The 23,507-nt window shown below is 42.8% G+C and overlaps 3 protein-coding genes across 4 annotated transcripts in view; 2 read left to right on the top strand and 1 right to left on the bottom strand.

Annotated features, from left to right (window-relative positions):
• Positions 1 to 6,548, bottom strand: part of GTF2E1 (general transcription factor IIE subunit 1) — a 52,035-nt gene extending 45,487 nt beyond the window's left edge. The window contains exon 1 of the mRNA XM_079305749.1: positions 6,411 to 6,548. The gene's annotated coding sequence lies outside the window, so the exon portion shown is untranslated. The remainder of the gene's footprint in view (positions 1 to 6,410) is intronic.
• FSTL1 (follistatin like 1) overlaps positions 1 to 23,507 on the top strand; it is a 212,003-nt gene that overhangs the window by 52,574 nt on the left and 135,922 nt on the right. The window lies entirely within an intron of this gene.
• On the top strand, positions 6,666 to 23,389 carry RABL3 (RAB, member of RAS oncogene family like 3). Of its 2 annotated transcripts, XM_079306067.1 has the most exons (8): positions 6,667 to 6,816; positions 6,992 to 7,083; positions 8,636 to 8,765; positions 17,051 to 17,165; positions 18,329 to 18,479; positions 19,120 to 19,191; positions 20,023 to 20,061; positions 22,695 to 23,389. In XM_079306067.1, the coding sequence occupies exons 1-8, from the start codon at positions 6,771 to 6,773 to the stop codon at positions 22,758 to 22,760; spliced, it is 711 nt and encodes a 236-aa protein (XP_079162193.1). In that variant the 5' UTR covers positions 6,667 to 6,770; the 3' UTR covers positions 22,761 to 23,389. The 2 variants fall into 2 exon arrangements, with proteins under 2 accessions (XP_079162194.1, XP_079162193.1); XM_079306068.1 differs by lacking the exon at positions 20,023 to 20,061 and having other exon boundaries at positions 6,666 to 6,816.

Genomic DNA, 23,507 nt, shown 5'->3' with positions numbered 1-23,507 from the left:
CCTTTTCCCAACACCATTACACAACTTTTATCCACTCCCCACACTAAGCTGTCCCTCTGAGATCACCAACTCTGTACGTAACCAAGCAGCTGCTGACTCACTTCCACCAGCTAAGACTTCTCAAAAGTCTGTGATCATTTATCACAATAGCCTGCTTGGATTTTTTTTTCTTCTTATGAGAAAAGTGTCCTTTCAAAGAAGTGTAGCATTATCCACCGAAGCTTAATCCTCTTCCACCCCTACCCTCTGCTGCCAATGAGGAGAGATGTTCCTCTCAAGGGTTATGGCCAGTACAACTGAAAATAACTAGGCTGTGGAATGTGAAGCTTCACAGTAAGTAAACTAAGATTGTCCTGTCTTTTTTGCCTGTTGGATAAGAAAATCACCAACTTCATGTTTTTCTTTTAAAACACCTCACTGCTTGAGCTTTTTTTCCCCTCTAATTTAGGGCCAAATGCTCAAATTGAAATTAACTGAACAACATTTGTTGACTGCTGGTGTGCAGGCTGAGAATAGCACACAGCAAACAAAGCCTGAATGTCCAGCTACAGCTTCCCTTTAAGGAAATTCAACTAAAACACATCTATCACACCACGAATTAACCATTAAGCAAGTACTTCTAAAGCCAGCCAGCTTTCTCTTGCATGCCAGAGATACAGTGATTTATCTCACACAAAGGAGAGCTTTATAGAGCTTTGCACTGAAGGTAAAAGTGTTAGCAATAAATGATGCCCCATCAAGAGTCAGCCATGCAGTATTTTGGAGTCTCTAAGTCAGACCAAATCTAAATACTATCACAGGATATTGTCTTTAAAGATCAATGCCATTCTGTAGGTATTTTTTCCAGTTTTTCAGCCACTTAAAGATAAGTCTTGGTTTTGACTGTATCTGTCAGCAATATACTGACACTATAAAACAATGTCAATGCAGAAACTGAAGGGAATCCTTGATTTATTCAAAGTGATTAAATCTTATTCAAAATAAAAGCAAAGTAAAGAATAAATGTAAAGATCAATTCTAAATAAAACCTAGCACCCCAGGAGAGTTAAAAAGTCAAATTTTAAAGTCAAAAGCATGTTAAGTGCTGATCTGAAGAGCAGACAACCTTCTCTCTCCAACAACCCACCTTCCTTAAAACCTCCTTGCAGAAAAGCTTGGTGACACAACTTGCAGGGGCACAGTTACTTTCAGATATCAGTTGAAATGAAAAAAAAAAAAAAAAAAAAGGAGAAAAATGCTTTTAAATAAGCGGATCTCACTCCGGACGCCTCATCTGAGAGCTGATGGAAAGCACTTTCTCTGCATTGATAAGACAGCTGCCGATTTCCACAGACTCTTCCAAAACAGGCTTAAAGTACAATTTCTGCAACAATGCACTCAAACAGCTAAACAGAGACCTACAAGTGACAAATAAGTAAAACCTGCTCTAAGAATTTTCAGCAACAGTCAGAGATTTAATATTTTTTTTAGCATCAATCACTAGAAAATATTCTTTTTCATCTAGTAGGACTAGGAATTTTAACACAATTTCTTCTACTCTGCTGGAGATTTTGAGTGATGTCCAAATCTGTGTCCTCAGGTAACAGAGGGCATCTTGACGGTGATACTGTTTGCTTCCAGGTGGGGATATATGGAAATACAAGCATTCTGAAAACACCAGAAACCATTCTTTCCTGTTATCCTCCACTTCAAAAAGTGAATTAACACACTTTAAGTTCTAAATCCTGCAGAAGATAGTCTTTGGATGAAACAAACAACTGACTAGTGGCATCTTTGGAGGGGGAAAGAAAATGCACACCACTGCCAGATCTCACCAGGCCAAGCTCATGTCTAGTCCATGAAGAATCCAAGGCTTTGAAATCCTAAACTGCAAATTCTCACCATCTTCCACCAGGCAAAAAAGACACTGATTCAGATCACGAAGTCCAAACCCAGTGGACTTTACCACTGCATCCTTTAGCAATGACTTCACCTTCCCTCGAAGCAGTAAGTCAAACCTGAAATAATTATATGTGCAAAGAAACATATTAACACCTTTTAACAAGATTCCAATAGATGTGCATCTGTTTCATTATAATGTCTGAACTGACCGTAATAACTTGTGAACATCAAGGAACGTTTTCAGGTGAAAAAAAAATACAATGGCCAAGCTATTTCAGTAAGCACTTACAGCATCAATAATAAGGCACACTGGACAGCATCATGTTCAGAAAGAGTCAAAAGAAGAATTTCCAAATTTAAACATGGACTTTATTAATAGAGACAGTTGGGGGGGAACTGTTCTGTGTAAATACATTAATACAATTCAGTATTACAGGTACAGGAGGAAAGCAGACCTGTTTGTGGTAACACAATAGGACAGCAAACCTAAATTCACACCTGTTGGATTTTTAAAATTGCTGTAATTGAAAGAATTAATACTGATGTGTCTATAAAAGGCAACACTAGTAAAAGAGATTTACGGTTACACAACACAAGCAGATCTGCTGGGTGAAGAAAAATCAGGGTACCTTCTGCAAGATTGTACCTAAGATTGAGTAAAACGTATGAGGCCCTCAGCATAACGAGAGATGTCAGAAAGGATGACAGGGGGACAACAAAAAAAAAAAAAACCCTTTGGTAAGATGGGATCAAAGATATCCAGACCATCCCAGCCAGAAACTAAACTGAGCAAACACCTCCACTTTCAGGACTTTTTTGATGCAACATCAAAGCAATTGAACTCTTCTTCTCCACATACAACAATTTCAATGAACTCTAACAGGAATTGTACTAATGAAGTTAGATCTGATTTTCTTCTTGCTTTTCTTGGCTAAAACTGAGACAAAAAGTGTTAGAAGGGTGATAACCTAGAAGCCACAATGTAGATGAAAACAGTACTAAAAAATATAAAAACCTACATCAGCCAGTGAATTAATATGAACTTTTATCCAATACTGCAAATGTAGATCATCCTGTTTCAACATGTAACTTTTGAGACTTATAATAATTTTACCCAGAAAATTCAACGGTCTCACTATTCATGTATTTGACAGAGGATCTTTAAAAACATGATCTTAAAAAAGGAAGCAGACTGTTCTTCAGATTCATACAGATATACAAAGCTTTTGTAACACCTCGGATCTCTTTTGAAGTTGTATGTGGAGCTGCAGATTTGGCTGTGAACTTAGGCTATCAGGCATACCGTTAACACTTGCACAGGTGCTTCCTATTTTTCCCCATATTTATTTAGTTAGTGCTCTTTTCCACTAAATCTTTGAAACCACCTTTTGCTGGTTTGCTTGGAAAACATTTCTGCAAGTTTCTGACAAAGATTTTTAACAAAGGGGGTAAAAGTTACTTGCTTACACCACTGACATAGTTTCTTCAGGTGAAATCAAGATCAGGTTGTACTAAGAGAATCTCCTCACCATAAATGTGGCAGGTACAACAGGGTTCCTGGAGCCAGTGCATGCCATTTTCTGCTCCAGCTGTCATTTGCAAACAGCAGATCCCAGTTTTGTAGTCTCTCACTACCAGATTCAAAATTCTGCCTTTCAGAAGAGGTTAAGCTAAGAGAAGCAACCTTGAATCTTCCTGAGTACAGGAAGGGAAGGCATAAATTTCAGAACTACAGTGGGAAAATATGCCATCAAGATTTTCAAGGTCTGTACAACAAAATCTCAGACACTACTCATCCTTTCCAGAAAAGGGGTTGAGAAGAATCTTTCACTTTCAAGTCTTGTTTTTAGTTGTGTTTCTCTGTAGTAGGCACAGAACTGCCTTTATCCCCACATCCGTTGCAAAATGTAAGTCTTCTGACATTTTATCAAGAGCTTAGTGAGTTTCATTCCCTGGAGAGTTCATGAACACTGCTGTTCAGCCTTCCTCCTGCAGTATATCTTGATGAGAAATAGTGCATTTTCATTGCAAGACCTGCCTTGAAGTATGAGGGCAGAAAAGAACAATCTGTTTTCACTGAAATCCCATCTTCTTGTTGGCTTTCCATAAACTGAAACTAGGAGGTCACAGGTACCAAAGGATTTTTCTCACTCAGGATGAGAAGCTGTGCTGCAGCTGCACAGAGAAAGGCTGACAGGCCTGGATGAAATGAGGGCATTTTCCCCTAATTTCATAAGTAAAAACACACAGAGACAGATGTAATAAGGTCACAAGGTTTGATGACACCAGGCAGAAACTGAAGAATGCAGGCTCAGGATGCAATTTTCAATCACTTTTATAATCTTAACCCAACATAAACAATAGCACGGTGTCAGGAAATTAAAGGACCACCTGTGTGCACATATACAAATGGATGAAATTTTCTGATGCAGTTTAAACCAAATAACACCTTCCCTCCTATAAGGAAGCCTTTATTTTCCTTCCTTGCCTTTAGCCACAAGACCCACCCCTCTGTTCTAATTCTGGCAGTACACTATCCATGTAGTAATGTGAATCAAGTTGATAAAAAGTGAAAAACTAATATGGCAAAATAAAAAAATGGGACATTTCAGAGAGGGCAAAGGGGAAAAGTTCAAGAACTGTATAACTTATGTTACCAGAATAGAGCCAACACAAAACAGAGAAAAGAATGCATGGCTAAGGATGGGGAGCTTTCCCCACATGGTGGCAAAATTGACCTAATACAAGGCCACTGAAAAATTTTAATTATGGATACCAGAACCTCTCACAATTTACACTCTGATCTGAACCTATCAGGAGAATACATGTTATTTTGGAGATGTGTAAGCACTGGCACTCACAAAATGTAATTGTAAGGTTTTGGGAGTTTGTTTATAGGGAAGAAAGTAAGATAATTTCTCTCATATCAAGCCTACAAAGTTATGATTACACCAAAGCACTGTGGGCTTAACCCCAGCATTCCTTTCTATATTTCTGACAGGAAAAAAACAGTAACTACTTTTCACATTATGTATTTAATAAGACCTGGAACACCACACTCTTCATCATAATAGATGATGTGAGCAATATTACCTTTTGGAAATTCCAAAAAGACAACAAAAAATTACAGAATTAGGTTCAGCACAGTTTTAGTGCATCAGAGTGCAAGCAAGTGTGTATACACCGTGGGTATAAACAGCAAAGAAACAAAGAAACTAAGTAACAAGACACCAGATTAGTTCTAATTAACACAGTTTTCTTGTTTAGAAGAATCCCCTAAAACATCCCCTGAGAAGGTGAGCTGTATGTCACAGGAAGTGGAAGGCAGGAATGCAACTCCCATCAAACCCCATTTCTGCCAGAAAGGCATGCGCTCCTCTCCCAGGCACATGGCTCTGCCCTCACAATACCATCCTGCGCACCAAACTGATCGATTAGAGGTAGAAAAAAAAAAAAATTCCCCTTTTTGCTATGTTTTTCAACAGTTTAATGAGCTGGTGGTGAACTCTGATGAGCAACAGAACCAGCATGTAAGAAAGGATGCCACTGCACTGGAAAAGATGAAAGAAAAAACTCCACCTTTTTTGGATGAAAAATTTCAAGCTACCTAGACTTCATGAAAATGCACCTTAGCTTGCACGGCTGAATGCCCTTTTCAGAATCGTTCATTCCTTGTTCATTCTGAGACAGTTGGAATGGCACAAGCCTGACAGCTGGACCCATTTAACAACAGCTCAGTGCCACTATGAGATGTGATGTTTGCCTGCTTCTCAGGGAACCAGCATGCTCCTGAGGCCAGAAGAAAAGTAATGCACCAAAAAAAAGAAGAAAAAACCTAATCAAAACAAGATTTTTAAAAAAGCAAAAAACAAACAAACAAAAAAAAAAATCCAGACACAAAACAACCAAAAAGAAGAAGGAGGGAAAAAAAAAAAACCCAAAAAACAATTAACCAAAATCCACAAACCTTACCTTGCTGACCTGGAAATCTGAATGGCTACGCCACTGGCTGGTTGGCTCAAACCTGGCAAACAGGAATCAGCTCGCTTTGCCAGTCAGCTACTCCTAAGATGCCCATAACCCATCTCCCTTCAAATTACAAATTACACAGACCTCCCGAACTACAATAGCAGACTAAGCTTTGACGCCAGTCAGAGGGGAGAATCCCTATGCCGTCTACACAGCCTCCCATTCCTTATCCACGTGTATGTGCTGAGGTTTAAACATCAAACCGTGTAGGCTTCTGTAGGACAACAGGAGGTCAGCAATACCACTTAAAAATAATAATAAAAAAATAATAATAAAAATAAATAAAAAGAAAAAAAGACAAAACTAAACGAAGAAGAAGCCTCAAGAAGCACCGCAGAAGGAACGGCAAACGGTGGGAAGGAGCCAAGACGAGAAGGAGGCCCAGACGACACACCGTGAGAGGAGCGTGAGCCCCGTGGGCCGCTTTGCGGCACGCAAGCGGCGGGCTATGGCCTCCGCGGGCCGCAGGTACCACCACGCACCCCAGGGCCGGCACTGACCTGGCGCCGCTTCCAGCTCTTCCCGGCTCCGGGCGGCGCTTCCAGCGGCTCCGATACTCGCGTCACAGCCGCGCGCACCTCTGCCGTCAGCAGCACCTCCGACGCCTGCTCCGCACCGCCCCCTTCCTTCCCGCGCCCCGAGCGCCGCCAGGAGGGAGGAGCGACAGGTAAGCGAGCCAATCGCCTGCTCCTGCAGAACAGCATCTTCCCGCCCTTTCGGCATCTAGACCAATCAGAAGTGAGAACCGCGCATACCGCCTCGACCAGACAGCCAATAGATTGAGAGAAACATCAAGAACGCGCGCCGCCATTGGCGGGCGCCCCGGCGGTGGCCGGGCGTTCTTGCTAGGCAGGATAAAGATGGCGGCTCTGGACAGGGTTAAGGTGCTGGTGCTGGGCGACTCCGGTGAGTCCGTGTCTTCAGGCCGTGTGTTCTGGAGCCGCTCCTTGGGGATCTGCTCCTCGCCTCCCTTCCCGTTACCCGCTTAGAGGCCGGGGCCGCCCGCATTCATTCAGTGGCCTCACCACCTGTAACCGTGGCACCGCGTCCCAGGAGTTGTTCTCTCTCTGTGCGCTTGCAGGTGTCGGAAAATCGTCTCTTGTTCACCTCTTGTGCCACAACCAGGTGCTGGGAAACCCGTCTTGGACAGTGGGCTGCTCCGTGGATGTGCGAGTAGGTGACGTGCAAGGCCTCTTGGTGGCAAGGAAAGGGCCTTGACTTTTTACTTTAATTACCTAACGCCCCAGAAGGAGGTGTACTTTGACCATGTGTTTTGCTGAGGGCTTAATCTTCTGATGTAAGTAGCATCAAATGTGAGGCAAGCACTTATGTCAGCAAGTTTTGACTTTCCAGGGTTGCCACAATCAGACAAGTCATTTGTTGCTCGTAGCTCCGGTCCCTGATGCAGTGGCCACTGGCATGTTACAAGTCACAGGGTGGCCAGTTCCAGAAACAGGCAAGGAACAGCCAAGTTGTCAGCGAAACACAGTGGAGGAAAACGGTTTGCTCGTTTAGACTGGAACACAGGAAAGCTCTGGATGATATTCATTTGTTACAAAAACAAATTAAAATTTAGGGTCTGGCATGCTTCAGTGCTCTTAAACCTGAGTGAGGAAATTAACTGGAGAAATTTATTGTTGAGACCTGGAAACCAGGAATGCAAATTTTATAAACCACAAAGATGTTATAGAAAGCAGAGCTGATGAAGAAACTAACAGAGATGATTAATGAGACTCTCCCTGTCTGGTAAAGAGATAATAAAAAGCTGAAAATGTGGACTAGTTAGCATGAAAAGTGAGAAATCAATAACCAATAGATTGAATAATAACTAATGAAGAGAACTGTATAACTTGTAAGTCAGTGAGCACTAATTCCTTTGTTTGCCAAAATGCATAAATACTTGTAAGTGTTGGTGACTGATGTACCTGTTTGGTGAAGTGCTACTCATGTACCTCAGTGCTGAATAAATTAGTGATAGTTTTCTAACCTAACTGGGTTAGTTTATTTCCTGGTTTTTGGTGAAAATTGTGACCATGGGGTTGTTTCTTCTCTCAACTACTTGCTGCAGGACCTGCTGTGGGAAGAATGAGGATGTTTGTCACTCAGCAGTTCTTTGGCCCAGCCTGCAGCCCTCATGAGACATTGATAAATGCTTTTATCCTTCATCACAATTTGCTGCATTCTCCTTGAAATGCATTTCCCTGGGTTAGGAATGTATTCCCAAAATCTGAGGAGAGGAACATGGCTGTCCTGTTTGATTGTGGAGCAAAATTGCTCAGCAAATATGGGAGCAGAAGTTGTTGATTCAGTTGAGATGTCAGAATTTGGGTAGGAAAAAGATGTGGTCAGTTGGAATCCAGGTCTGTCACCTGTGTTAATATTCTTGCAGTGCTGCCATGTGGATTTTAACAGCTGTAAGAAGTCAAGACCTTAATTTTTGCATTTGCTTTAGCAAAACATTGTATCTGAGCATGTAATGAGATGGGTTTGTTAATACTGAGATGCAAAGGATGCTCACCAGGCTCACATCTCTGTAGTTTCCAGCAGCTGCTGCTTGACTCATTCCATCTCTTTTCCACTTGAAAAGTTTGAAATAGTGTCACCATAAGAATTTCCAAATTTCTATCCAAGTGCAATAATCCTTCCAGTTGAAAGTGTAAGCCCTATGTGGATTAACTCCTGTAACATGTTGTTGTCATTATGTATGATGTGAATTTTTCATCAGATCCATGACTACAAAGAAGGAACTCCAGAAGAGAAGACCTATTACATTGAGCTGTGGGACGTTGGAGGTTCCGTGGGCAGTGCCACCAGTGTGAAAAGCACACGAGCAGTGTTCTATAATTTGCTGAATGGTAAGTTTGCTTGGTGTAAATATGGTTTTACCTTTGTTTCTGTTAGGACATATCCCTTGGTTCTGGTGCAGAGTTCCAGGCTGCCTGGCTGAAGGGTACATTGTTCTCCTTTCTGATTTTTACAGGAAAAAATCTGATACTGTTCATAGGCAGAATTTTATGGATTCAGTTATGAATAGCAGATATTTCAGGGAAATCTGTGCAGATGAGCTCTATCACCCTTTCCCTTCAATGTTGTGTGGCTGCCACAGTAGGGAGGCTGTCAAGGTGCAGTGATTGCTTTAACCTTTCCAGGTCCAATATACTGTAGAAATATGATTTCTATTTTTCTTAAGACTTTTTTATTATTTATATTTTCTTGTCTGTTTGGTTGTAAAACCTACAGTAGACAAATTATTATTTCAATTTTGTCAACTTTGATAGTTACATCCTACCCTGACAAATTTGAACTGTCTCCCATAAAATTGCCTATGCTGGTAACCGTCTTGCCTCTGCTCATTTAGCTTACCAACTTATTTTTAAGAGTTGAATCTTGCAACTTGCTGCATATGTAGAAAGAAACATTTTGTGCTTTCTAATGAGATATTGTCTTAAAGGCCTTAGTAGTTCATCTGTGTGTCTAACAAGAGCAAATAATAATACTGCATAATAATGCAGTATTATTACTTTTTGTCATCCCAGAATAGTTCACTAAAAATAGATGTATATCAGACTATGTGCTTCTGAAAATCTGGCTCAAGTGTTCTGTTTGATTCTCTTTACTATTCCCACTCATTTGAACACCTTTCAATAACATGTTAAACCACACAATAATATTGTCTCTCTTTAATTAGTTATTTCTTCTTTCTTTCTCAGGGGGAAAATTGTGTTGGGTATCTCTTGCTTATACTGTTAACCAGATTTCTGTGTATAAGACTTGAGTGGAATTGTGCCCTCAAAGCAAGTCTCTTTGGTATATGAAAAAAAATTTATTTATTTTTTATTCCAAATCTACAGTGTGCCAGAGAGTGTGGATCAGACTTGGAAATACCTTAGAACAGCCCATTAGGAAATGAAATCTTGGACTTGTGCATCTGAATTATAATTGATGACATGAAAATAGAGTTATTTATCTCCACTGCCCAAAATATACTAATTATACAGATCACATATGAAGAGCATTGACTTTGGTAGTTAACCTTGGCTCTTGTTTCTTTCATTAGATTAATCTCTCCATTAGAGTTTGTCTCGCTAATTGCCTCTGCTTGACCTAATTTAGGAAGAGAAGATGAATGCATTCCTTCTGCCTGACTGCTTGTGCTTTGGAGTGGTCTGAAAACCAGTCAGTGTTTAGTTGCAGCAGCAGCTATGCAAGCTGCCAGGTTGTTGACAAGGATGGGTACAGTTTGGTTTTGGGTTATCCACAGATCTTTTTTTCTGACTCTTCACCTGGTATGGGAACTGTGATAGCTGAGGACAATGACTGGGCAGTAAGGCTTTGGCTTGCAGACATTGTTGTGGGAGGAGCATTTCCTTGAGTAGTCAGTCATTTGTCCTGCCTGCTCTTTTTGGATGTTGATAGTCTTTTTCTGCTGGTGCAACTAACTGTGCAAGCTTTTGGTGAAGTAGATAAGGGACCTGACCAATCAAAGACATAACTGAGGGAGAGTTTGTGAAGGTGGGGAGTTTTTCTCACTGGTTGTGCAACAGTGCCTCTGGATCTGTTGCTGTAGGCATTTTCTCTCTACATTGGGGGTGAACACACAACAGAGTTGCCTTTTTATACTGCTACTGAGATAAATGCTTTAAAATAGGGCTATAGCTGTGATATGCTGGGAGCTCTTGTGGGAGAGTTTGTGCACAATCATGTGGGGTAGTGGAATATGTTTTTGGAAATGTGGTTTATTCATAGTGTGTACAGTGGGTGGCACCTCTGGGCATTAGGACGAAAGACTAAATTAGTAAGTTTTTTCCACCTGTAGGCTGTGCAGTGTTTTGAGAATGAATCCTGATGCAGAGAAGGGGTATCATTCCATTTTGTCCTTGAATTGATGGTAGTTTGGAGTCTGGAGAAAGTGGGAACATTCCACATATTATGGAAGGTGTGAATAAATAGAAGAAATTTGCTAGCAGGAGTTAGTAATTGAGTTAGGAACTGTGGTTATCAGAAGTGGGTGTCTGTTAATAGCACATTTAGGAAGTCTGACTCTGTCTCAGAATTTGCATTTTGAAGGCTCATGGTAATGGAAAACACTGGAAACTTAAGATTAAGTACAATAAGTCATATTAATTCATGCCTCTACCAGACATTTAGTGGATCATGAAATTTTATCAGTGTCTTTCCCGTTTGGATACCTCCTAAATATATAGCATTAATTCTTCAAAATGCAGGAAAGCGGTAGTTCTCTCTGAACTCTTTTGAAGCAAAGAAAAAGTCTTTAGACTTTATAGATAGTGTTATAAAAATAATTATGTTTACCATAGAAAGGCTATATTTTCTGCTGCAGTAATATAGAATTTCAGTATGTTGGGGGTTGAGTGTTTTTCTATTACTGTGTCAATTGAAAGAATTTTTCCCATTATCATGCCAATGGAGCTGGCAGGGTTACACCCAGGACGTTTGGCGGTTCTAGACAAAAGGGGTAGGTGGGAGCGGTTTCTGGAGGGAACTTGTGTTTCTGGGGAGCTCGGAGGAGGAGGCCCCATCTCCAGCCCCCACGCTGTGGAACACAGGAGAGCCAGACGCTCTGCGATGACCTGCCCTACATCTCCCCCGTTCCAGCCTCCTGCCTCTGCGGACACAGCTGATCACCTGGACACAAACGGTGAACGAGGAGCTGCCCGCTCCAGCCCATTCCCACCCGAAACCGGCGTGGCCACTGCCACCCCTCCCGCCTCTGCTCCTGCCTGCCCTCGGCAGCTCTGGGCTTTGTTCCAGCTGCAGGACTGGGACCGAGTGCAGGGAGAGTGTGCCTGCAGCTAAAGAAGGGACTGGAACCAAAGATCAGCAAGGAGGGTCCTCACAACCAGCAAGGGAGCCAGAGGTTGAGATCATCACCGAGTCCCCCTCATATGATAGTCTCTGTAATCTGTGGAAAGATTGCACGGTGGGGCCGTGAGCCTTTTACAACTTGGTTACTCCGGGTTTGGGACCTTACGGGAACAGGTATACAACTGGATGGAACTGAGGCCAAGAATTTGGGATCCTTGGCCCAGGATTCAAGTGTGGACCAGATATTCATAAGGGAACAAGGCCTCCTTTCCCTCTGGGACCAGTTTTTAATGAGTGAGTGAGAGAGGTTTGTACACAGAGAGAGAATGCAGCAGCACCACCGTAGAATGCGCTAGAAGACCCTTGAGGAAGGGATCCAGCAGCTGAGAGAAGTAGCAGTATTAGAGGTACTCTTTGGGAGGGATGGACAGCATGACAATGACCGTGACAAGGTCAGGTGCACAGGGCAGATATGGAATTTGGAAACCCTGCTGCCATCTCAATACGCCACCTTCATTGCAATGATTAATGCTGATAACCACCAAGAGACGGTGTGTTCTGTTGCCAACAAACTTAGAAATTTTGAGAATATGATGAATGGCCCAATGCAGGCCAATGTCTCTGCTGTGGCCAGGGACCTCCAAGACATCCAAGATAGGATGAGGGATATGAGGGAGGAGATAAAGGAGGAGATAAGGAAGATCAGCGTAGCACCAGTACGAGTCACAGGTCCCAAATCAAGAACCCAACGCCTCCCAGCTAGGGAGAGAGGGTACACCCCATGTGCTGACCTGTGGTTCTTCCTGCGAGACCATGGGGAAGACATGGGAAAATGGGATGGGAAACCCACTTCTGTCCTGGCAGCACGGGTGCGTCAGCTCAGGGAGGGAAATACTAACTGAGGGAACTGCACTAAAATGAAGGTAGCCTCAACCTCCCACAAGCAAGGTGCAGGGTATTACAGCAAGGAGGATGTTCTGTCAGATCCCCTGGAAGGAACCTCCACTATGTATGCCCAGGAAAGAAATAATAACCAGGGCTAGAGGGGCCCTGCCTCTAGCCAGGGAGAGGCATGGGATGACAGGATCTATTGGATAGTGTGGGTGCGATGGCCTGGCACATCAAAGCCACAGAAAATGCTAGTTGATACTGGTTCACAATGCACCCGACACCATCAGAACATGTGGGGAAGGTACCTGTTTCCATTGTTGGGGTGACAGGGGGATCACAGGAATTCACTTTGCTGGAAGCTGAGATTAGCCTGACAGGGAAGGGGTGGGAGAAACATCCAATTGTGTCTGGCCCAGGGGCACCGTGCATTCTAGGCATAGACTTCCTCAGGAACGGCTACTACAAAGACCCAAAAGGGGTTTAGGTGAGCTTTTGGAATAGTTGTAGAGGCAGAGAGCATTAAGCAGTTGAACACCTTGCCTGGACTGTCAGAAAACCCCTCTGCAGTAGGACTCCTGAAAGTGACTGAGCAACAGGTGCCAATTGCCACCATGACAGTGCACCGCCGGCAGTACCGGACAAATTGAGATGCTGTGATCCCCATCCACAAGATGATCCATGAGCTGGAGGGCCAAGGGGTGGTCAGCAAGAGCCACTCACCCTTCAACAGTCCCATCTGCCCTGTGCAGAAATCTGATGGAGAATGGAGACTGATTGTGGACTATTGTGCCTTGAATGAAGTGACTCCACCACTGAGCGCTGCTGTGCCGGACGTGCTGGAACTCCAGTATGAGCTGGAGTCCAAGGCAGCAAGGTGGTATGCCACCATTGACATTGCCAATGCATTCTCCTCCATTCCTTTGGCATCAGAGTGCAGGCCTCAATTTGCTTTTACCTGGAGGGGCGTGCAGTACACCTGGAACCAACTGCCCCAAGGGTGGAAACACAGCCCCACCATCTGCCACGGACTGATCCAGGCTGCACTGGAGAAGGGTGAGGCTCCAGAACTTTTGCAGTACATCAGTGACATTGTGTGGGGGAACACAGCAATGGAGGTATTTGAGAAGGGGGAGAAGATCATCCAGATTTTGCTGGGAGCCGGTTTTCCATTAAAAAGAGCAAATCCAAAGGACCTGCCTGAGGGATCCAGTTCCTGGGAGTGAAGTGGCAACATGGACAGTGCCAGATTCCCACTGAGGTCATCAATAAGATCACTGCAATGTCTCTACCAACAAGCAAGAAAGAAACACAAGCTTTCCTAGGTGCCATAGACTTGGAGAATGCACATCCCTAAGTACAGCCCTCTCTACCTGGTCACTTGCAAGAAGAGTGATTTCCACTGAGGCCCTGAACAACAGCAAGCCTTCACCCAGATCAAACAGGAGATCACTCATGCAGTAGCCCTTGGCCCAGTCAGGACAGGATCAGAGGTAAAGAATGTGCTCTACTCTGCAGCTGGGAACCATGGTCTGTCCTGGAGCCTTTGGCAGAAGACCCTGAGACCCAAGGCCGACCCCTGGGATTCTGGAGCAGAAGTTACAAAGGGTCTGAAGCCAATTACACTCCCACAGAGAAGGAAATCTTGGCTGCCTATGAGGGAGTTCAAGCTGCCTCAGAGGTGATTGGCACAGAAGCATAGCTTCTCCTGGCACCCCGACTGCCAGTGCTGGGGTGGATATTCAAAGGAAAGGTTCCCTCTACCCACTACACCACCAATGCCACATGGAGCAAGTGGATTGCCCTCATCGCGCATTGAGCCTGTATTGGCAACCCGAATCGCCCTGGGATTTTGGAGATAATTACAAACTGGCCAGAAGGTGAAGATTTTGGTCTCGCTGATGAAGAGGAGCAGAAGCAAGTGACCTGGGCTGAAGAAGCTCCACCGTACAACCAGCTGCCAGCAGATGAAACACGCTACGCCCTTTTCATTGACAGTTACCGTCGCATTGTGGGGATGAACCGGAAATGGAAAGCTGCCGTATGGAGCCCCATGCAACAGGTTGCACAAGCTACTGAAGGAGAAGGTGGATCGAGTCAACTTGCAGAACTCAAAGCTGTTCAGCTGGCCTTGGACATTGCTGAGAGAGAAAAATGGCCAAAGCTCTACCTTTACATTGATTCGTGGATGGTAGCCAATGCTCTGTGGGGTTGGCTGGAAATGTGGAAAAAAACTGACTGGCAACGTAGAGGAAAACCAATCTGGGCTGCTGCTGAGTGGAAAGACATTGCCACTTGGGTAGAGAAGCTACCCGTGAAAGTCCGTCATGTGGATGCCCATGTTCCCAAGAGTCGGGCTAATGAAGAACACAGGCACAACGAGCAGGTAGATCATGCTGCTCAGATAGAGGTCTCAAAGATAGACTTAGATTGGGAACATAAGTGAGAAGTGTTCCTGACTTGATGGGCCCATGATGCCTCAGGCCATCAGGGTCGGGACAACACCTATAAGTGGGCACGAGACCAAGGGGTGGATCTAACCATGGACAGTATTTCTCAGGTTATCCATGACTATGAGACGGGTGCTGCCATCAAGCAAGCTAAGCAGGTGAAGCCCCTCTGGTATGGGGGGTGGTGGTCTAAATATAAGTATGGAGAGGCCTGGCAGATTGACTATATCACACTGCCTCAGACCCGCCAGGGCAAGCGCTACGTGCTGACCATGGTGGAAGCCACCACCGGATGGTTGGAGACCTACCCTGTGCCCCACGCCACTGCTCAGAACACCATCCTGGGCCTGGAAAAGCAAGTCCTCTGGAGACATGGCACCCCTGAAAGAATTGAGTCAGACAACGGGACTCATTTCAAAAATAGCCTTATAAATACCTGGGCTAGAGAACATGGCATCGAGTGGATGTACCATATTCCCTACCATGCACCAGCGACTGGGAAAGTCGAACGGTGCAATGGTCTGTTTAAAACCACCTTAAAGGCACTTGGTGGGGGGACTTTCAAGAACTGGGAGATCAATCTACCAAAGGCCACATGGTTAGTGAATACCCGAGGTTCGACTAACCCTGCCCAATCAGAGCCCTTGGGAGCAGCAGATGGAGATAAGGTCCCAGTGGTACACCTGAGAAGCATGTTAAGAGAAACTGTTTGGGTGAACTCTGCCTCCAGCAAAGACAATCCTGTTTGTGGGGTGGTTTTCGCTCAAGGACCAGGTTGTATTTGGTGGGTGATGCAAAAGGATGGAGAGACCTGATGCATACCCCAAGGGGACCTTGTTCTAGGGTGAGCTATCTATGATACTGTGCCTGTAACTGCATGTATGTATATGATTTAAAAGTTTTAATTTGCTGTAGCATGTTGGCATGGAAAAAATTCGAGGTGGATCATGTTGGGGGTTGAGTGTTTTTCTATTACTGTGTCAATTGAAAGAATTTTTCCCATTATCATGCCAATGAAGCTGGCAGGGTTACACCCAGGACCTTTGATGGCTCTAGACAAAAGGGGTAGGTGGAAGCGGCTTCTGGGGGGGAGGGGGGGGGGGGTTGAACTTGTGTTTCTGGCAAGCTCAGAGGAGGAGGCCCCGTCTCCAGTCCCATGCGGCTGAATGCAGGAGAGCCAGACCCTCTGTGATCACCGGCCCTGCATCTGCCCTGTTCCAGCCTCCTGCCTCTGTGGACACAGCTGATCACCCGGACTCACACGGTGAGCGAGGAGCCGCCCGCTCCAGCCCGTTCCCACCCGAGACCGGCGTGGCCGCTGCCGCCCCCCTCCTGCCTCTGTTCCCGCCTGCCCTCGGCAGCTCTGGGCTTTGTTCCAGCTGCAGGACTGGGACCGAGTGCAGGGAGAGTGTGCCTGCAGCTAAAGAAGGGACTGGAACCGAGTTATCTGTTCTGGTTTTTTGGTAATTTTGACAACTGCTGTTGTTTCTGCTTGTACAGTTGGATATATTAGTAAAAGAGCTGTTATTCCTACCCCCTTATCTCTGCCTCAGAGTCCTTGATTCAAACAACTATAATACTTGAGGGGAGTGGAATTCAAGTCTCTATTTCAAAGGAAATCTTGTGCCTTTATCAGCAGACACCTGTCCTTTCAAACCAGGACACAGTATCATGAGAAGTGGACAGAATCAGTGAGTGTCTGTGAGCCTTTTGTAGATTAAATCCTGAGGTGGCTGTTTGTTTTGTGCTTTCATGCGATTTTTCCTCTTAGCTCTTAGCCAATTCTTGATAAGAAGCTTTAAAAAACCTGTTGCATCCTGATATTTTCAGCCTTACTTATTCACTGTAACTGAACTGATTACACATCCCTTACTCCATTCTCAGGTATCTGGGAACCTGCAGGTGTCATTTTGTTAAGATAAGGAAGAGAGTATCTATCTTTAAATGGCATTTTGCTGTCTTATGTTTCACTCTAGGGATAATTCTAGTGCATGACTTGACCAACAAGAAATCATCCCAGAATTTGTATCGCTGGTCTTTGGAAGCACTCAACAGAGATGTCGCTCCAACAGGAGTTCTCGTGACAAATGGGTGAGTGAAAAATACATGTGCAGAGCTCAAACACAGTAATTCCAACTAGTTGTAGAACTCTTTGCTCATCTCTAAAGCTACTTGGTCTCCACAGGAATGTAGATATGGTTAGACTTGGAAGAAAGAAAGAAAGAAATGGGGAATATCAAAGAAAGTTGATTGTTGATTGTTCTTTTTCTTTTATACTGCCAATCAGGTGATTCTGACAGCACATTCCCAAACTAGGTAGCAGAGACCTTGCTTTAAGGAAAAAAGATGTTTACTGCTTCCTTTATTTGTCTGAGACCTCTGTGCGAGTAGGTCCATTTCCTGTTACCTCAAGACTTCTCTCTCTGTCCTGAGAGATGCCATTGTACAGGAAGTGTCATGGAATGATGTGTCTGGGCAATGAGGCATTCCCTCCTTGCACTAAGACTGAGGAAGTTCACTTCGTACATTTTTGGTATGGGTAATGGGGGAATTATTTTAGGAGTGTGGCTAAAAGAGCTTAGAAAACTCTGCTTAAACAGCTTGTTCATAATTAGCTCTCCAGTACCTTGTCAAGGATTTCCTCCTGTACCTCTGTTCTACTGTCACCCATCTAGTTCAGGAGGTTTTAAAATCATTGTTAAACCTCACACATGAGCAGGAGGGCAATAACAAGGAGTAGCTTTTTGTGGGAAGAATATCAGTTGTTTATTTGTCTGTTCTGATGCACAGGTGTTTCTTAGAAATGTAGGAGATGTAGGATGTAGGGAAAGAGGATTTGCATTGCATAAATTGCAAAATTCTCCGGTGTCTCCACAGACAGGTTCTTCACAATTGTTTTAATTTTCAAAAGTTTAACTTCTGTCAAGAACAGATGTTCAGCCACTAGTAATTCCTTGCTCAAGTTGTTGCTGTTGGTTGTAAAACTACTTGCTAGAAAGCTTGGTTTAGATAAAAAATGACAGACAAGTGATTATCCCATCTAAGGAGAATGACTGAAGCTTGGATTCCTATGTAGTGACTTAGATGCAGAAGCTCTCCCTTAATTTAAAGGTATTGCACATTTTAACTTTGATAAATAGACCATTAATAAATAAATTACTGTTTTTTGAGAGGCACGGGGGAGGCGATGTTGTACTTGTGCCTACTTACATAGCCATTGCCTCATTCAGGATTGTATTTGTTTCCCTCATCAGTGACTATGACCGTGAACAGTTTGGCGATAACCAGATCCCACTGCTGGTCATAGGAACTAAACTGGATCAGATCCCAGAAACCAAGAGGAATGAAGTTTTGACCAGAACAGCATTCTTGGCTGAGGATTTCAATGCTGAAGAGATAAATTTGGTTAGTATCCTTGTCATCACTGTTGGTTTTCTCTTATTTAGGAGTGAATCCAATTTTTAGTTAGTAAAGATGTTGTAACAAAAATTTGGCTTTTGGAGATTTTTCCAGTCATTCACATTTCAGTTGGCTGTGCCCCTTGCTTGATGAAAGAGATATCTTTGTCTCACTATAGGGAGATGTAAGGGGTATTAGATAAGGTCACTTAGGCTTAGCATTGTTGGCTGGATGTTAAATTTTATTTTTCTTGTTCATAGCTCTGATACAGACTGTTTTTGCATGAAACATGAAGTTGGCTTTATATAGACCTATGGCTATAAAAATATACATGTACTATGTGAATACTTGTATACACACTCCCAATCTCAGGTGTAGTCTGTACAAATCACTGCCTTACTATATAGCTGGTGGTGGAAGGAAGATGTGGAGCATATGAAGGGTTGCTTGGAATTCTGCAGAGCAGAATTCACAAAGCAGTTGGTCTTTCCTCTGAAGTGACTGTGGAGCAGAAATCCGCAGATTCCTTGTTTTCCCTCACTGATGGTGTGTGTCAGGGGAAAGAGTCTGTTCATTTCCTCGTGTTTGGCTTCTTTGCAATGATTTCCTTATGCTTGGTTTGTTGCTGTTTTTTTGGGTGTTTTAGGACTGCACCAATCCTCGTTACCTGGCTGCAGGTTCATCCAATGCTGTCAAACTAAGTAGATTTTTTGATAAGGTAAGTCAGTGAAATGATGGTTTATTATCCTGCGCATCAAGTGCTGTCTGGGACTCAAGCATGAACAACAGTTTTAGCTGCTCCTTTCACATTCCACTGTCTGATTTGATTCACGCCAGGTGTAGGGAGACCAAAGATTGATCTGGTTTTGGAACCCTACAGGAGACAGCTGATCTGCTTGAAGATTTAGTTTCTGATCTTCACAGAGCAGTGAAAAAGAACTCACAAATGTGCAAAGACACTCTTCTTATGCTTTTGAAGTTGTCAGGTCAGAGGGATTGCAGCATTCTGAGATAATAGTGTGGGGAGATACAAGATTGGTTTGCTTTGTTCATCCTAGTTAAATCAACCTTTAGGAATTAAGAAATTAATTAAGAGTATTACTCTCCCTTCCTGGAAAAAAGACTGTTAAGGTCCACTGTGCAAATAAGAGAAGGAATGCTCTGTTTTAAGCATCCCCTGAGCAAAGATAGCATAGTGGGGCTACTGTGCAGTAGTAGCAGCCACTATCCCTGCAGAGAGGGAATGAGAGTAACTAACTCTGAAGCAGGAGATACACAAATCATCACCTCCATTACCCAGCAGGGCTAACTAAATTAAGTGTGTTGAAGTTGAGGGTAATTAGACAGCTTAGACAGCTTATCTAAGAATGGCTGTAGGTGGCCATGTAACTGCTGTCTATGCTAGAGCATTGCACTAAAGCAGTAAGCCTGGAGCAGAGGTGTGGGGTCAGACCTTGTCCCAGTTACCCATGAGTTTCAGTGCTCATGCGTGAAGTGTTGGTTGCAATCCAGGATTATGCAAGCTAAGATCATTCTCTGTTGTTCCCAGGTCATAGAGAAGAGATACTTCTTAAGAGATGGCAATCAGGTTTGTCACTTTTCCTCCTTTTTTGTTTCATTTCTCCCTATGTAATGTGAGCTGCTGACACAGACCTCTTTAAAATATGAGCTTCATGCAACCTAGATGACAATCTCTGCTGGTAATTAAATTCTTATATCTGTGGGAGCGTAGCTGTTAAGGCTAGACAGAAGAGTGGCTGAGTTTTGTCAGCTGAAGTATTTGTAAAGTGATTTGCAGCGAAATACTTAAGTATGCTGACATAGTAGAAATTGGAAGAATGGCATAAAATGGGCAAATATGATTTCTTTCAGCTCTGTCAGCTTCAGGCTGCTTGGTTGCAGATTTAGGCCATAGATGCTATCCTAAAAGTCAATGAAAAGGCATTTTTTTGCACAGCTGGAACTAGATTTTATGTTTAATACAGGTGGCTTCCAGAAGCTCAGTAGAGCCACAAGGAAAACTGCAGTATAATATCAGCTTGTAATTCATTCCTGAAGGACTGAATTAACTGTTTTCAGACAGTTCGGGAAGTACTAGCAAAATTACTTCTGGTTTGGGCAGGCCACTTCAGCTTTTGTGCCCCCCACCTCCCCATGTGCAATCTACCATGCAGGGAGTAGTGAAGTTGCATTTACCATATGTAAAGGTGTGGCAAATTACCATGAAAAGCATCTTTGAAGTACAGACACACCTGTACATTGTTAGAGGTAGCCGTGAAAGCCGCTTGGGGAGAGCTGGGAGGGGAAAGTAGTCACAGATTACAAAATGCTTCCTTTCTTTGAACACTTTTGTGGTGCTTTTTAAAAATAAAATTTGCTTTTGCCTCTTTCAGTTCTGCATGATGCTTTTTTTTTTTTTTCTTTCCCTTTCCTTCTCCCCACATTCTAGTGAAAGGAAATTTCCCTTTCATGGGAATAATATCTTAATGCAGAAACCTGCTTGTGCACTGGTTGTCTTTGATGCATGATGTAAGATTTTTATTTTTATTATTTGATCCTATTTAGAGGCTAGTCAGGGATTAACTATGCATTCCTTTTGGCTGTGGGCCAAAGATTGCAGCCTGCTGATGACTGTCTACTTCCCTGACAGGAACTCAAAAGCTTAAAGCAAATCTTAAATATCAAACAGTCATGTTTAAAGAAGCAAAATCCAAATTGGAATTGGAGACTTCAGTACAACCTCTTAATGTTATCATTTGAAGTTATCTACTTAATGTAACTCTTACTCTTATATGTTTGTGGGTTTTCTACAATAGGTTACTATGATAATTTGTGTTTTGAGGTATTTCTGTTATAAACTTATTCAGGATGAAAAGAATAAGTTTCAAATTGTTCATAGCTACAACTTCAGATATGTGATAAATACATGTTACTCTTAATTAGTGACTTTGATGTCAAAAATTCTAAAGAAGATAACTTTTTACATGTGGTGTTCAGGTACTTACAACGATTGCATTTTTCCTCTTTACATTTCCAAAGTAGTTTTCATGACATGAGCCTTTGTGCAAAATCTGCCTGATTTTATCCTTAGAGATGATTGCTTTTCAGAGATGAATAAACCAGTACCTTAGTAAATACTTTACATATCTGTTTGAGTTTTGGGCCTGAAAACCCCAAGTAAATTTAATATGTGGAGTTTTTAGTGGGCTTATATTTTGTATATATATTTATATATATATATACTCATATATATATATATATATATATACTTTATATATACTCTTCAGCTCTCTGTTTACCAGTGAAGTGTGTAGCCTAAGCAATCTTCTGTGAATTGTAGATTATGTTTTTATCCCATAAATCCATACAAATCCCTGTTCTTCAGTCATGATTTGTAGGGCTGACTCCCTCCATTTAAATAGACTATATTTCCTATGAAAGTGTGGAATTGTTTTGGGAGAGTGTGTCTGCTGGGTCTGCTGTTTCTACTTGTGTGTAGTGAGTAAGGTAAAAGTTACTCTGGCCTGTAATCTAATAGTTTTATGATACCAGTAGGGCAGAAATGCACATCATTTTCTTTTGGGGATTCACAGACACATTGGATTGAAAAATCTGTCTGAAATACTGTTAAAGCCAGAGAAGCTTCTGATGGTTTCGAGCCATTTTTCTTTGTAAACATCCATTATCACTGTGTAAGCTGTGTCTGCCGATGGGCTGCAAAAGCAGAAGTGCTAATCCTTTGTATTGTTGCAGCTGTTTCTATCCTGGTGGTTTTCTTTAAGTTTTCAGCAGTTGATAAAACTGTACTTTCAAATGCCAGTGCACTGCTGCTGCCTGGGTTTGAAGGCATAAAGCCTGAAGAGCTCTTTGATAGGACATGGTTTATATTGTTTTATAGTTTTAAAAGTATATGGAAGTGAAATTCTTGTATGCACTTGAATCTGGGGGGAAATACAGGCTTTGAAATCTGTCATTAACTGGGTTAGGATTGAGGCTTTCAATTTCCCTTGCCAAAATGTTTTAAGGAGCCCCACAGAATAGATGAGCCATAGTGAAGTTGTGCAGTGTTTAATTAGTGGTGCTCCTCTAGCAGTCAGCTGAAGCACTGTGGCCCTGATTCAGGGGATAGTGTGGAAGATGCTGCAGCTGGCTTGGTAACAGTGTGGACTAGAGGGAGCTCTTGCTAATTCTGACATGGCAACTTGTCTTCCCTGCCTCTAGATACCTGGCTTCTCTGAAAGGAAGAGGTTTGGAGGAGGAACACTGAAGAGCCTTCATTATGACTGAGCACTGAAGAAGTGGAAGACAACTTCTCTGAGTTCCTAATGCCTTCCCATTCCAACTGGATGCTCAGAGACAGTAATGCTTCTGTCAAGCAGAGTAAAATGATATTACAGCTGGCTAGCCTGCTGAAGGTTCTGTTGTTGGAAAAGGCTTTGGAAAGGTTTCCCAAAAACCTAATCTGGAGCCTGGTGTACTTCTTAGGATTGCAGACCACATGGATCTATGGGAACATCTGGGGAAAGTGTGCAATAAGTTGAATGCCTCTCACACTGCTGTGAGAAACACAGCACATATATGTGACATCCTTGTCTCCATTTGGAAGACTTATGGACAGTCTTTGCAATGATTTGCATTCATTTACCTCTGAAGGAAAGATGACACTGAGTGGGCCTCTCATGTACAGTAAAGTGAGCAAAACATAATGATGGGTAAGGAGTGGTCTGGAAAATAATAGAATGCCTTCATTAAATGGAGTGCTGTTTCACATAGAGCACACTGTTTATCCCTATGCAAAAGGAATAAAAGCAATAGGCAAGATATGAAAAAAGATTTGAAGCCCTAAAAAGAATATCAATCATAAAGTAGAAAGCAACTGGTGTTAGTTCTGCTGCTTAAATTAAAATTGTTTCCTTTGAAGAGGGCAAATGTTTATCTTTTCATAATTGATTGTGGTCTTGTTTTTTTATATTAAATTAAAAGGCAATTCATCGAAAACTGATAGAAAAAGTATGTTTTTATAGAGTGCTTATT

This window comes from Erithacus rubecula (assembly GCF_903797595.1).
Source record: "Erithacus rubecula genome assembly, chromosome: 1".
Lineage (NCBI taxonomy): Eukaryota > Metazoa > Chordata > Aves > Passeriformes > Muscicapidae > Erithacus > Erithacus rubecula.
Note: the sequence above shows the minus strand (reverse complement) of the source record. Positions and strands in the feature narration are given on the sequence as shown.

Bases quoted from the DNA above. Each gene is read 5' to 3' on its own strand.
- RABL3 (XM_079306067.1), top strand. From the start codon at position 6,771: ATGGCGGCTCTGGACAGGGTTAAGGTGCTGGTGCTGGGCGACTCCG. The intron at 17,166-18,328 runs GTGAGTGAAAAA...TTCCCTCATCAG, and splicing joins GGAGTTCTCGTGACAAATGG to TGACTATGACCGTGAACAGT. The intron at 19,192-20,022 runs GTAAGTCAGTGA...TGTTGTTCCCAG, and splicing joins TAAGTAGATTTTTTGATAAG to GTCATAGAGAAGAGATACTT.